This window comes from Petromyzon marinus, chromosome 6 (genome assembly GCF_048934315.1).
Source record: "Petromyzon marinus isolate PM22_M1 ecotype Great Lakes invasive population chromosome 6, UKy_Petmar_22M1.pri1.0, whole genome shotgun sequence".
Classification (NCBI taxonomy): domain Eukaryota; kingdom Metazoa; phylum Chordata; class Hyperoartia; order Petromyzontiformes; family Petromyzontidae; genus Petromyzon; species Petromyzon marinus.
Window position 1 is genome coordinate 8,514,607 of NC_133672.1, and position 13,314 is coordinate 8,527,920.

At 48.9% G+C, this 13,314-nt stretch overlaps 1 protein-coding gene across 1 annotated transcript in view; it reads left to right on the plus strand.

The window, feature by feature from the left end:
• Positions 1–13,314, plus strand: part of LOC116939738 (uncharacterized) — a 33,180-nt gene that overhangs the window by 14,930 nt on the left and 4,936 nt on the right. The window contains exons 9-22 of the mRNA XM_076063215.1: positions 1,404–1,487; positions 2,563–2,600; positions 2,725–2,809; positions 2,977–2,980; positions 3,106–3,676; positions 3,959–4,038; positions 5,213–5,354; positions 7,232–7,297; positions 8,125–9,009; positions 9,846–10,064; positions 11,303–11,398; positions 11,635–11,682; positions 12,501–12,615; positions 12,802–12,871. Of these exons, the coding sequence (XP_075919330.1) occupies positions 1,404–1,487; positions 2,563–2,600; positions 2,725–2,809; positions 2,977–2,980; positions 3,106–3,676; positions 3,959–4,038; positions 5,213–5,354; positions 7,232–7,297; positions 8,125–9,009; positions 9,846–10,064; positions 11,303–11,398; positions 11,635–11,682; positions 12,501–12,615; positions 12,802–12,871 (2,503 nt within the window). The remainder of the gene's footprint in view (positions 1–1,403; positions 1,488–2,562; positions 2,601–2,724; positions 2,810–2,976; positions 2,981–3,105; positions 3,677–3,958; positions 4,039–5,212; positions 5,355–7,231; positions 7,298–8,124; positions 9,010–9,845; positions 10,065–11,302; positions 11,399–11,634; positions 11,683–12,500; positions 12,616–12,801; positions 12,872–13,314) is intronic.

A 13,314-nucleotide genomic window follows, 5' to 3' on the forward strand; every position in this document is an offset into this window, starting at 1 on the left:
GACGAGTATTTTGAGTTTTTTAAAAAGACATTTCAATTGTTTTGAAGTTGATTGGCTAAGTAGTTTCTCCGAACGAATGAGCGATCTTTTAAATTCTCCCATATCATTAACAAAACCTTGAAATTTCGATTTAAAGCTTTCGTGACTGCAATGATTCATCTTCTTTGGTTCTTTCGGTAAAGTCACGTAGAATGAGAATAAAATAATAAATTGATAAAATAAAATAAAATAACACAATAATATTCTCACGACGTTTCGGCCACAACACAAGCGGCCTTCATCAGGTGAAGGGACGAGACTGTCTGGTAGGACAGTCTCTTTCACTCCAGCGCTGTCCTACCAGACAGTCTCGTCCCTTCACCTGATGAAGGCCGCTTGTGTTGTGGCCGAAACGTCGTGAGAATATTATTGTGTTATTTTATTTTATCAATTTATTATTTTATTCTCATTCTACGTGACTTTACCGAAAGAACCAAAGAAGAAAAACCTTGAAACTCAAGTGTGACCAAGTTGTGTGAAGCTAAAACTGAAAGAAATCATCACGATCCGTGTTCTGTCCACTGCTACATGATCGCCTCCACCACATAGTTGACATACCTCATGGTTTAGCGATGTCACAATCCGTCTTGCTGCACATGAGCTGATCTCATTGCTCCATCTCCACAGTCGTCAACCTCTAGAGCAGATTCCCTCCTTTGGCTGCCATTCCATTACCAGTCTCCTCTGGCCATTAACCGATCTAAGTGGTGCGTCTTGCGCATTCCACTTCTTCTTAACAGGCAATATGATGTCTCTAATTTGCACATGGTCTCAGATCGATGTGTTAATCTCTGTCTTTTGCGCAATTCCAAGCATTAACCTCTCCATATATTTGTGCAGACTTTTCAGTTTTCGTCCCATCTGTATTTTTTATTTATCAGTAGCAGGTAATAAATGTGCACCAAGTGGACACTGATTTAGCACATGCGTTGTTACAATTCATAATAAAATTCAGTTTTATTCAAGCACTCCGCCCTATTCTTGCTCACTATTAATTACATCATTCTGATCCCAGTCCCTCTTTAATAATTCCACGAGGTACACATACCCCGTCGTGTTTTGTAGTTGTTGCCCTACCACGTCTTTTTTCACAACTTTCGTTTTGCTCGTATTTATCTTGAGCTCAAGTTCGCAGCTCCCTTTGTTAAGCTCTTCTATCCTATCGTGGCAGCTCACTTTGAGCGGATGTTATAGCAGAGCAACATCATAACCATTGTTATTGGCATCCAGAAAAGACGTGCTATTTGTACGTTTAACCTTGGGATGAACGACAAGGGAAAAGGAAATTTGAGACTTTACACGCAACGTTATGCAATTGAAGATCGTATCCAATTGCGAGTTTAATTCGTTTCTCTGTGATCCAGGCATTTCCAAGGGGGAGATTGGCAGTAGGAGCCACACCATATTTTATATCACAGTTGTGCAGACTGTGATCCACACACAACAATGTAAGTGATCCCCATACATTCCACTCGCTTTGCTTATTACGAATGCAAGAGTCCCCGTGTTGCTGTTTACATTGAGGATGTACTGTACATGTCTGCAGGCAGAATACTTTTTTTTGTCAGTCCACTGCTGGATGAAGTCCTCTCCATGCCGTCCGATTCGTGGACGCTATTTAACCATACTTCACCACGCTGGTCAGTGTGGGTTGGTGAAGGCAGGGAGAATAGACATTGGAGCATAGTACAGTACAGCAAAGGATTTTGCACACAACATAGTAGCCTCCAGCACCTGTTATGCGTGGTGGTTGTCCATCCAAGCACTCTCCGGACTCAACTCTGTTGAGCTTAAGAGATCTGACAAGATCGGGCACATTCCAGGTGATTTGTTAGGTTTTTTTTCGTAAAATTGTGCTTTTTTCAACAATTGCTGCTGATGTGGCTTGTAAAATGTTGTTTGAATGTTTCCTACGTTCTAATGATTTTTCTATTGATTGCGTGATAAGCGTTTTATATCCCAACACATTTGAAAGGGGGCACCTTCAGTGGCAGCTGTCCCTGTGCGTCACTAGGTGACTCAGCACCTGCCTTGCCAACGGGCGTTAGTCTTCCAGTAGGGGGCGATGATTACAAAGTGCAATCCCAATTGAGTAAATTCGTGGATTTTTTTCATCGAATTGGAAAATTTGCACCATTACTCTGGCACACAATGGCCTACTCATTTTAAATTATGTGAAATGATGATCAATGTCCCCTGTGATGCAGACAGCGCGGTTAGTATTTTATGGTCTAAAGCGATAACTCATGTATCTTAATTGAAAACTAATTTCTTGAGAACTGCTCTTTGTGTTAAGTTTGTTGCCCTTCCTCCGATAAGCACGGTTTGCTACGTACGGTGTTAAAGAAGTGTAACATACATACATGCTCAATACACACTGCAGTAATAACTAGGGCAGTTTGCCGGATTCGAACCGTGAACCTCTGCAACGAGCGGTGAAAGCGCTGCTACCGCTGGGCTGCGCGTTGGACGCACTGCACGTACAGAACAGTACTTGTATCGATAACACTTTGATATTTGCAGCGCAGGAAGCTACCATCATAACAGGAAGGCTGACACTTGTAAGTCACTTTTTTTATTTATTTTCGCAAAAACTCTGTGTGTTTATTTAACAGCAGCGCGACGCGGTTTTGCGCACGGGCTGCAAGCACAGCTGAGCGTGGCTTGTTTTGTTTCCATTGCCAGGTGGATCTCGCTGGATCAGGACGGGTAAAGTGCCTCTCCGCTTCACTCTGCGTGATCTATCGCCAGCACAGCGGCCTTACACGCGGTGCCCTTTGATCTAATTTTATATGAAAAACGTTTCGCGAAAGCAGCTGTTCTTCATTTTCAGCTGCAGGTAACCATCCCACGCACGTGTGCTGGAATGCCGGTCCGTGTCTCTGGAGCACCGTTGTTCACCCCCCCCCCCCCATCTCTGTGCATTCACATGGGCAGCGGCGTACCCGGGAAACGTGAAACATTGGCCCCAACGTTACATGTCGACTGGGTAGCGATTGCGTGTGCAGGCGGTGCAATTGCACCGGGCCCCACGGACCAGAGTGGCCCAAACGCAGGGTTATGAAGTGGGGTATCACTTAATTCCCCGCAGCAGGGCCAATGTCAACCACGCTACGCCACTGCCTGGCTGAGAATCGAACTGAGATGCCGGAGCAGTGAATTGATTGCAGCAGAGAGTACTATGCTATTGCTCCCCATAGGGGTAGTGCGAAGCGCGTACAGCAGTATTCCCCCATGCACGCCAGGGTGTCTAATGATTCGCCCTCCCAACGATTTGGTAAATTGCTGTGCTTCAGGAAATTGGACAGGATACCCCCTCGGCACCCCCTCCACCACGCCACCCCCCCCCACCCCCGCCGCCCCAATTATTTTTGTTCATGTAGCAGGACCTAATGCCATCCACCCCACGAACGCGAGCGAGCGACTCGACCCACCGCCGCCGCATTGCCACATTCCCGGGTTCTCCCAAACGACTTCGACGCCTTCACCACCAGCGCCTCCCCGTGACCGTGTGCAGGTGGTGCGGAGAGGAGCGCTCGGCGACTCGGAGCGCGGGAGGAGGCTGTTCCCGACCTCCGGCGAGGACGATATCAACGATGCTAAGAATGTCAACCGATCGCTCACTCTGCTCGCCAACGTGAGCGTCACACCTCGCCCCCCCCAGCTCGCTCGCGTGACCGCGCGGTCCCCCCGCTCCGCCGACACAGACGCTGATGCGCCACTTCAAAACCGAGGGGGCCCAAACCTTCTTGTCATCTTCGAGGGAACAAGACGAAGAAAAATTAAGGGCGATAAAAAATAAATCGGCGAATTCTTGTCGAGTCGAGCCACGCACGCTGTACGCGGGGAAGATGTAAATACGTTGTTCGGTACTTGTTGTCTGTTGACGCGGATGTGGTTTACGTGGATGCCCTGTCAGGTCATCTTTGCTCTGACCACCCCGGGCTGCCAACACATCCCGTACCGAGAATCCAAGCTCACGCGCATTCTCCGCGACTGGTACCCTACAGCACGCATGCGTTGTTACTGCGGACAAATACACAAGGGCATATTGCGCACACGTTATACGGATCACAGACTCCAACGCACGCACGTGTGCAGCGCATGTTGAATCAATGAATTGAGCCTTGCCAGAAGATCCCTGTGCGCCACGAGGTGACTCGGCACCTGTCGTGCCAACGGGCTTGAGTCCTCCAGTCGGGGGCGATGGTTACAAAGTGTTGTGATGTCACGGTTTGGATGGCGTCGCAGCGTCCGGCAGATATTTATCAGGGATTTGTTTGGGATTGTTGTTTTGCGTTGAGATAATTTACTTAAATGAGTGTGCAAACATGAGCAGCAACTGCACATACCTTTATATATTAATAGATACACACACCAGACGATGGTGTGTGATCAGTGCAGTAAAATGTATCAGTGCGGTTAAATGGTATTGCGATAAAATCAGAAAGCCGGTATCAAGAGCAGCATTGCACTGAGGAAAACCCGAATCTAGAACAATTTTTTTATTTACCAGGTAAAGCCCACTGAGTTAAACAGCTCTTTTTCAGAAGTGACCTGGCCACAAATAATAGCTCAACGAAGTGGCTTATGTGGATATTTATAGCAGGCAAATACTGCTAAACGCATATTTGTTCTAAATGTGGAGGTAAAAACCAGAGGACCCGGAGCAAAATCCACACAACCACAGGGAAAAAATGTAAACTCTAAATATACAGGCGTCATGTTTAGGATCAAACCCACGGCCTCCTGTATACCAGGCAAGGTAGATAACATCTCGCCACCTAGTACCACACATTCTTACATTACATTGCCCTCAAAGGACAGCAAAGAAAGATAAATAATTTGTGAAATTTAAGACATGCAATATGAATTACCATGTTCACTTACTTTGCACAGCAACCTTGGCCATTCGATATGAAATCTGAAAAAAAATCTCACTGACACTCTTGCCATGTCTGTCTCCCCCCATTTCACGATCACCGCACACACACACACCCACCCACCGAACCCGCACCCACCTGCCCACCCACCCACCGAACCCGCACCCACCTGCCCACCCACCCACCGAACCCGCACCCACCCACCCACCGAACCCGCACCCACCTGCCCACCCACCCACCCACCGAACCCGCACCCACCTGCCCACCCACCCACCCTCCCTTGGCGACAGCCTGGGCGGGAGCTGCTGCACGGCGCTGCTGGTGACACTGAGCGCTGGTGCTCAGGCTGCTCACGAGGCGCACGGCGCCCTGCAGCTCGCCGCTCGCGCACGCACCATCGTGTGCCGCCCCGTCCGCAACGTCAGCGTGCGGGTTCGTTCCGGCGCCAGCGCAACGCACTTAATGCCACGATGCATGAGGGGTGGGCGGTGTCCCCTGCACTTGGCTGCCTGTAATCAAGCGCTGTGAAGGTGGCGAGGGTGGTGGATCGCAGCACGAGTGCTTCAAAAAGCCCTACCCGTGGCTGTCAAAGGGGAGCCGTACTCTGGCTCGCCAGGAGCAGGGTGGTACTGCAAAGCACGGACTGATACTATCTGTCCCTTCTGTTAGGGATGGAGTGTTGCCTCCTTGCACTCGTGGGTTTCTTTCGGGTTCTCCGGTTTTCACCGACATGCATTTACGCTCTTTAATTGTCCAAAAAACATTGAAATATTTAAAGGATGACAGAGCTTGGGAAATCGTTGGTGCCGGCTCACAGTGTGGTTGCCTTCTAGGCTGCCTGTGGTTCCTCATGTGTCTGAGTTGTTCTCGCTCCCTGAGAGTGAAAACTGTATGCGATACAATTTGAAATTATTATTCACTTGAGGGTAATTGCTCACAAACCTCAATATTCCTGTTAGCTTTACACACATTATCGAGCTATACACCAGACGAAGGAGGAGGGCAATTGTCTCTGTCGGTCTTATGAATTTAGGATAAGTATTTGCACTTATACAGTGCTTAAATGCCACGCAAGGCTCATTGTAAATGCGTTCACTGTTGGCAACTATGGCAACTTAGTACGGCATTGGCTCGAAGCAACGGAGCTCTGGCAGCCATTTAATGAACTTGGTCATCAACATTGGCCACCAGAAATTGGTTGACGGTTTGTGGAAAATTGGAATGCAGTGAATCGGCATAAACGTGCAACTTCCCGCGTAAATCGGAAAGTATGCCATTTCCAATGATGATTGCCGACAACAATTGCTCTAAAATTTACTTAGTGTATTCAGGTCTCAATGGGTGACCCTACCCATCGGAATAATTTGCTGTAGCCACAGGCAGTTCATGGGCCTTGACTAGATATTTAACTGGTCACTACCACTCAAGATCACAAAATGTCAGTGGTCAGAATTGCTTTATATGGCCAATGAAAGTGAATTGTTTGAAAACTCGTTAATATGTGTAGGTCATTAAAAAGATCTCTTGGTCATATAAAGGAATCATGCCACTAAACTGTTGCCACCTCAGATGGAACCAAATTCTGATCTGACCCTTGGGCTAAGGGGGCCCTGAATGACGCTTATGATCAGATAAAGACAAAATGTCTGTATGTTACCCCTGATCGTGTGTGTCTGTATTTCGGTGTTTCTGAGATTTTAGTTTTCCTGCAGAAGCAGATCAATCTTTTGCGAGCACTTTCACAGGGCGGAACAGAACATCCACTCCAAAAACAGCCGATCAGTGGCAACACCGAGTGTGTGGGGCGAAGCATTTGGTTTTCCTGAGGCTGAGAATTATTTCTTCTTGAGTTAAAATCATAGCATTTACCAAGAACGCATTATGGGGCAATTCATTTAAACTCCTATGCAATGAGTAATGGATGATGACGTCTTATACGGTGTTATGTACCGCAGATCCAAATGGGATTGTTTGTGGCAGCAGTTCTCAAGCTTGCTAGACTCGCAGGTCCCTGGAAGCCATGAAGGGTTTTTTTGCAGACAACTGTCAACATTAATTTCAAAATTAAAACTACTCTGAAGTTTCCTATCTGCCAGAGTTCCGCCGGCCACAGACTGGGAACCACCAATATGGTACATGTACGGTGTTGGTGCGCCATCTGCAGGCAGCGGCATCTTCCTACATTAAACATTTTTTAAGTTTTTGGTGATTTATGTGTGAAAACAACGATACTGTATTCAACACCTTTGTGGACTGCGATCGTAGTTTTTAAATTGACGCTGTGAATGGTTTGCTGCGTTGTACGACAGGCGTCAGAAGCAGCAGACAAGAGTGACGCAGAAGGGATAAGCATCATCGAACAGGGGCTGAAGAGGGTAAGGTTGCCTAACTCTTAACGGGAGGGTGGGGAACCTTTTCTTTACTGAGGGCCCAAGAGGACTTTCAAACACCCTTTGTGGGCCACATGTTAAACACACACCTCAACTTGTCCTTGCCAGAGAGGCAACGTTTCATGTGTTGGATGAAGGATTCGGACCGACTTCTCTGCCCTTGCAAACGGCCCTTGTAGTGACAGTAGTGACAAAGTGTGCTAGAAACACAGGATTTCCAGGTGGAAAATTATTCCCTGTAGTACCCAATTAGTGGTGCAAAGATGCTTGCCGTTTCACTGTGGTGGGCCTCGTGACTGCAGGCCGTATGAAATGGAGTTGCGGACCGAATACAGCCCATGGTCACGCTCATTACATGCAAAATGTTTGCCACAAATGAACCACAATACCTCGCTGATCTCGTCAAGGAGCATAAACCATGACGCAAATTCAGGTCGTCCTCGCAATGGCTTTTGGCTGACCATCGAACAAAGACGGTCACCGCGTCGTGCGCTTTCAGATGCGCTTCTGTGGTCATCTGGAAGGCTCTTCCTTCCGATATTAGGAAGCTACTGGAGCTATGCACTTTTCAATCTAGATTGAAAACGAATTTCTTTATAACTGCTTTTTGTATTTAGTGTGTTGTCCTTCCCCCGTACCTCTGATCAGTACGGTTTGCTACGTACGGTGCGAAAGAAGTTCAACGTACTGTACATATATGTTCCCCACCCACACTTTACAGTGGCGCGCATTGTAGAGCACTGTGTTAGATGAGATGCACCCAGACAAAGTGAATGATCACGACGACGATGAACAATGTGTGCACGCTGCAGCTGTCACCAGCCGGGCAGCACAGCACCAGCTTCCCTCCGATACACCCGGCTCCATCTCCACGTCCCTTCGATCGGACCCGCTCCGCCCAGCCGCCGTCTCTTCTGCCTGACGACTCGGGAAAGGAGCTCCGGGAGCAGCGCGTGACCCTGCCGCAGCTCTCTGAGAGGGCCCCAAAGTCGCCCAAACCCACGGCGTCGGGCGCGGAGGGACGGAGCGGCGGGCTCCCGACCGGCGGCAGGCCGCCCCTCGGCCCCGCCGCGGAGGCGTCCGAAATCGGCAGGGAGCAGCGGCCGCCGGCCAAACTGGAACGGCTGGCGGCGGCGGCGGCGTCGGCGGAGGCGGCGGAGGGCGCTCAGATGCCGTCTCAGACCATGCTGGCGAGCGGCCCGTGTTCGAGCTGTCGGCGGGAGCGGCGAATCCGCGAGGAGTACGACAAGTTCGTCGTGCAGGCGCGGCGCGAGCGGGACGCGCTGCAGCGGCGCGTGGCTGAGCTGGAGCAGGAGCTCCGCTCCCGGGACGTGGCTCCGGGGCGCGGGGACTCAGCCGGCGGAGGTGGAGGAGGAGGTGGTGGAGGCGGAGGAGGTGGAGGAGGAGGTGGTGGAGGTGACGACGCCAAGGTGGAGCTCGGCGCGGGCCACGACGTTCCGCGGCGCTCGTGGCTCGCCGGCGATGGGGATTGCGCACAGAGCCTCTCCGCCGCGGAGGAGCGAGGCGCGCAGGCGGACGGGCGTGGGGCGGAGGGAAGGGGCCCGAAGGCGGCTGTGATCGCGCCGGAGCGGGGAGACGCACAAGCGAGGAGAGGCCCGAGCGCGGAGCGGCACCAGGGCTGTGAGGAGAAGGCGCAAGCCGCAGAGAGAGCGATGGCAGCCGCACAGAAAGAGAGAGTAAGGGTCCTCGTGTCCGCGGTAGTTGAATAATATTGATGGGGCAAGGCGCGTCTCACTGTTAGTAACAATGAGGAGGCAATTATCTGTTGATGTATTTCTACAACGAAGCTTCATCACAGTATTCATTGCAGGATGAGGTACTTACGTGAATCGCTTCCTTTCATTAAAAAAAAACTACGGCTCAGGTGTTTCTATTCTCACGTGACGAGTGCAAGTGAAATTGATTTTATAGATGGAATATAAACTGCAGTGGTTATGGTGATGCTGCACAAAGTGCTTTGGCTCCACCAGAATGATTCTCCTGAGAAGTTGCGCGGGCTGTAAGCGCCCGTCTGGTGGAGAAAGCTGCTGCTGATGATGCTGATGATGATGAAGCCACGGCCAATTAATGCACCTCCACGAGTTATCGCCTGAGTCTGGAAAACCCGAGGCAGATTTGTCGCCTTCCAGGTTGCCAATGAATGTTTGTGTGTAGTGGAGGGTGACGTCGACACAGCACGTACGTGTGGAGTAGTGGTGTTTCTAATCGGCAACGTTTCAGGCAATGACCCTTCTTACGGCGTGCTATGAAGATGGTGCCATTGCCTGAAATGTTTTCTCTTATATACCTTTCCTTATAAGGCAGTGTTATTGAGGAATGAGAGTTGTTTTTTCTGGAAAACCAATAGGCCCATGGACTAAAACATTTTTGTTAATTTCTTTTTTTACATATATCTCAAAACGCAGAACAGAAGTTCTGCTTATATTTGCTGTCACCAACGGTGCTCCTGAGCATCTTACAATAATAATACGATGAGTTGGACTCCTCACTCTGTCGATGGCTGCGGTTGCAGGACTGGCTGCTGGTGGAGGTGGAGGAGCTGACATCGCAGCTCCAGCGCGAGAGGAACGTGGATCCGGGCCCGGCAGCAGCAGCAGCAGCAGGAGGAGGAGGAGGGGGCGAGCGACTTGAGAGGGAGCGACTCTCAGCCGAGCTGGAGGAGCTGCGAGCTCAGCTCGGCAAGGCCCGGGAGCGCGAGCGGCGCAAGCTGGCCACGCTCGAGGGCGAGAAGGTGAGGTGGTGGGCTCCTGTGGTCGGGGGTGTAGGGAGAGTGGCAGGATTTGACGAGGCTCACCGAGTTAGAGTGGCTCGGGTAAAGAGGAACGTTTCGCGCGTCAGGAAACACCGTGCACGGTAGTGGAGGCCACAACGTGAGCGACTGTTACTAAACTAAACTGAACTAAACTGAACTAGGTCAGGCCCACTGAGCTATTTATCTCTTTTTTCAGAAGCGACCTGGCCACAAAATGATAGCTCAACGAAGTGGCTTATCAGGTTGAAGTTTATAGCAGCTAAATACTCTGAACGCATGTTTATTCTAAATGTGGAGGGAAAAACTGGAGAAAAATCGACGCGATGATGGGGAGAACTTGCAAACTTCAAATATACAGGTGTCAGGGTCCGTATCGAACCCACGAGCTCCTGTATACCAGGCGAGGTAGTTAACATCTCGCGAACTCATTGGTCTTATCTATAACACTATTGGAAGCAGCCAACCAGACCCTAACACTATTCTTACACCTAACCATACTAACGGTACCACATCCTTACACTAGCCTTAACCCTAACCACACTAGCCATTCAGTCCCTTAGTCCAGTCCTACCCATAAGCAAGCGAGCCAACCAAACAGACCCTAGCTCTAGCCCGATCCCCGCCCGTACCCGTTGACATTTCGCCCAGGCTGCTTTCTCGCTTGAGGCATGTTTCACCATTGATGTTTTGCACCACACTGTGGCAGAGTGCGTGACTTACATTCAGAAGCTCACGACTTCGATGCAACGCGTGGTCAAGAAAATGAGTCTCACTTTGCGCAAAGTCTCCAAGAGGTAGTTCAATGGAGAGACAAGGCTCCAACCATAGGAATGTGTAATTTTCACTGATGGCTGAGAGCTGCTTATGGCGGATAAGAACTGAGCTGCACTTGTGATTTGCACGCTTGTGAAACTACATTGAGCGGTGTGTGACGTGTACAGCCAATCTTTAATTTATTAAGTATCCATATTCATTTTATTTCATGGGAACAAGATCTTAAACGATACATTACTTTGTCATGCATTATTAATTGATTTTGTCTGCTGCTTTTTTGTCACTGTTATAGATATACTTAAGAAATACATCTAAATAAACGTTGTATTGCTGCCATCTCCCCGGGCAGGACCGCCTTGGAAGAGAGACGTGAATCTCAGTGGTATTAACTTGGCACCGTACAGACGATTCGGGTTGTCATTCAGCGCTGTGGTGTCCTGCAGAATAGGCTCCTGCAGGAGTTGCAGGACTTGCGGGCTGAGGCCGGCCAGCTCAGAGGTCAGATGCGACAGCAACAAGTCGACGCCGCACGGGAGAAGGTCGGGCCCAACCTCCTGTTCGCCCAGCACGTTTCGTCAGACGAAACAAAATTGTCATTTTTTTTATTTAAAGCTTTCGTGACTGCAGGGATTCATAAACCATAAAATAATAAAAATATAAAACAATAATTGTTTCCCTTCTACGTGACTTTACCGAAAGAACCAAGAAAATTGTCATTGCCGCGTGTTTTTATTTTTTACCGCCCCAAGAAACTAAAAGTTACATTTTCTTCCAGGAAATCCTGCTGGCAGAAATTGAAAAGCTGAATGGTCGTCTTCAGAGGGTGTGTATTAGCGTACATTGTATCTACACGTGATCAGAAATGTTATGTTTTTGGATCGGTCTGTCAGCAAGTCATGGCACCTACTTGAGTTTATTTTATTGTGCAGAGTCGATTAAGGGCTCATTCCTACCGGAAGGAACCAGGTATATATGGTATTGATGATGAAGAGTCTACGACCTTTACCCTAGGAAAAAACTGACAAAAATGTATACCATGCTAAATCTTAAAGGGTTTAAAATTTGTTTTTACTGTATTTGACTCCTGTTAGTTGAGAGATGAGCAGTTTTGTAAAATTAACTGAAATCATGTTTACTTTGCTAATAGGACAGGCTGGTGCTGGCATGTGTAATGTTATTATTTTTATAATGATCTAAGCCATACTACCTTTATTGTCATACCATTATAGCCTTCAACTGGACACCCTGCTTTGCTAGCTTCACCACCACTGTTGTGTATGGTATGGTAAAGTACTGTATGGCATCGCCAATGGCAGAAGGTAGGGCACTAAATAACGCACGATGTATGAATTCACATCACCCAGAATGAGTTTAATCTCATCAGATCTCGGAAGCTAAGCAAGCTTGAGCCTGGATAGTGCTTGGTTGGGTGACCGCCATGCACACCCGGCTGCCATAGGTGGCTGCGGGGCTACGTCGCGAGCAGCATTGGGCAGTGCCGCAAAATCCATTTTGTTCCAACACATGCCGACCAGCTTGGTGAAGGTTGGTCAATTAACCCACACACGCTTGTACAGCGTGCGGAGGCCCTCATCCAGCAGTGGGTTGACAGAAGAGCTGCACGTGTGCGTCGTTTCGCAGCTGGGTGCCGAGGCCGCTCTGCTGAGAGGGACGGTCGAGCGGGTGGAGAGGGCCCCAAACTCGCACCCGTTCAAGCAGCCATTCCTCGGTCCCGAGCCCAACCTGGGTCAACGAGGTGGGTGCGCCGTTTCCACATGCGGCAAACGTGGCATGTCTCGATCACCATGCATTTGTTAAAAGGCAGCGTTATCTATCTCTCTTTGTATTAGATATTTGCATAGATAGGTGTACTAATGAATTATATATGGATATACATGGGTGTCTATGTGTATGTAATGTGTGTCAACTGGCCTTCTCTAAGATGGGAGTTACATGGAGGAGGGTGATTACCTTGAGGAGCTGAGCCGTGCCCGGGAAGCCCTAAGGCAAACGTAAGCCACGCATGATCCAGCCTGCCCACGAGTCAGCCACACATGAGTTGGCCTGCATACCAACCCTGTCCACACACGAGCCAACCACACGGTCCCTGTGATTTGATGTAACAGCACAGCATTTCCATATAATCTGCACAAATTGCACTGTGAGTTTAAGAATATAATTTAATAAAGAATTAAAGCTTTCGTGACTGCATAAATTACTCATTGGGTTTTTTGGTAAAGTCACGTATGTAGAAATACCATAAAATTATATTAAAATAAATCATTCGCGACGTTTCGACCGCAACACAAGCGATCTTCATCAGCTGCAAAAAAACAAATTGCGTTGGTGTCGCCCTATATGCTCCCTCGCTATTTGTTTTTTTACACCTAATGAAGATCGCTTGTGTTGCGGTCGAAACGTCGTGATTGATTTATTTTAATATAATTTTATGGTA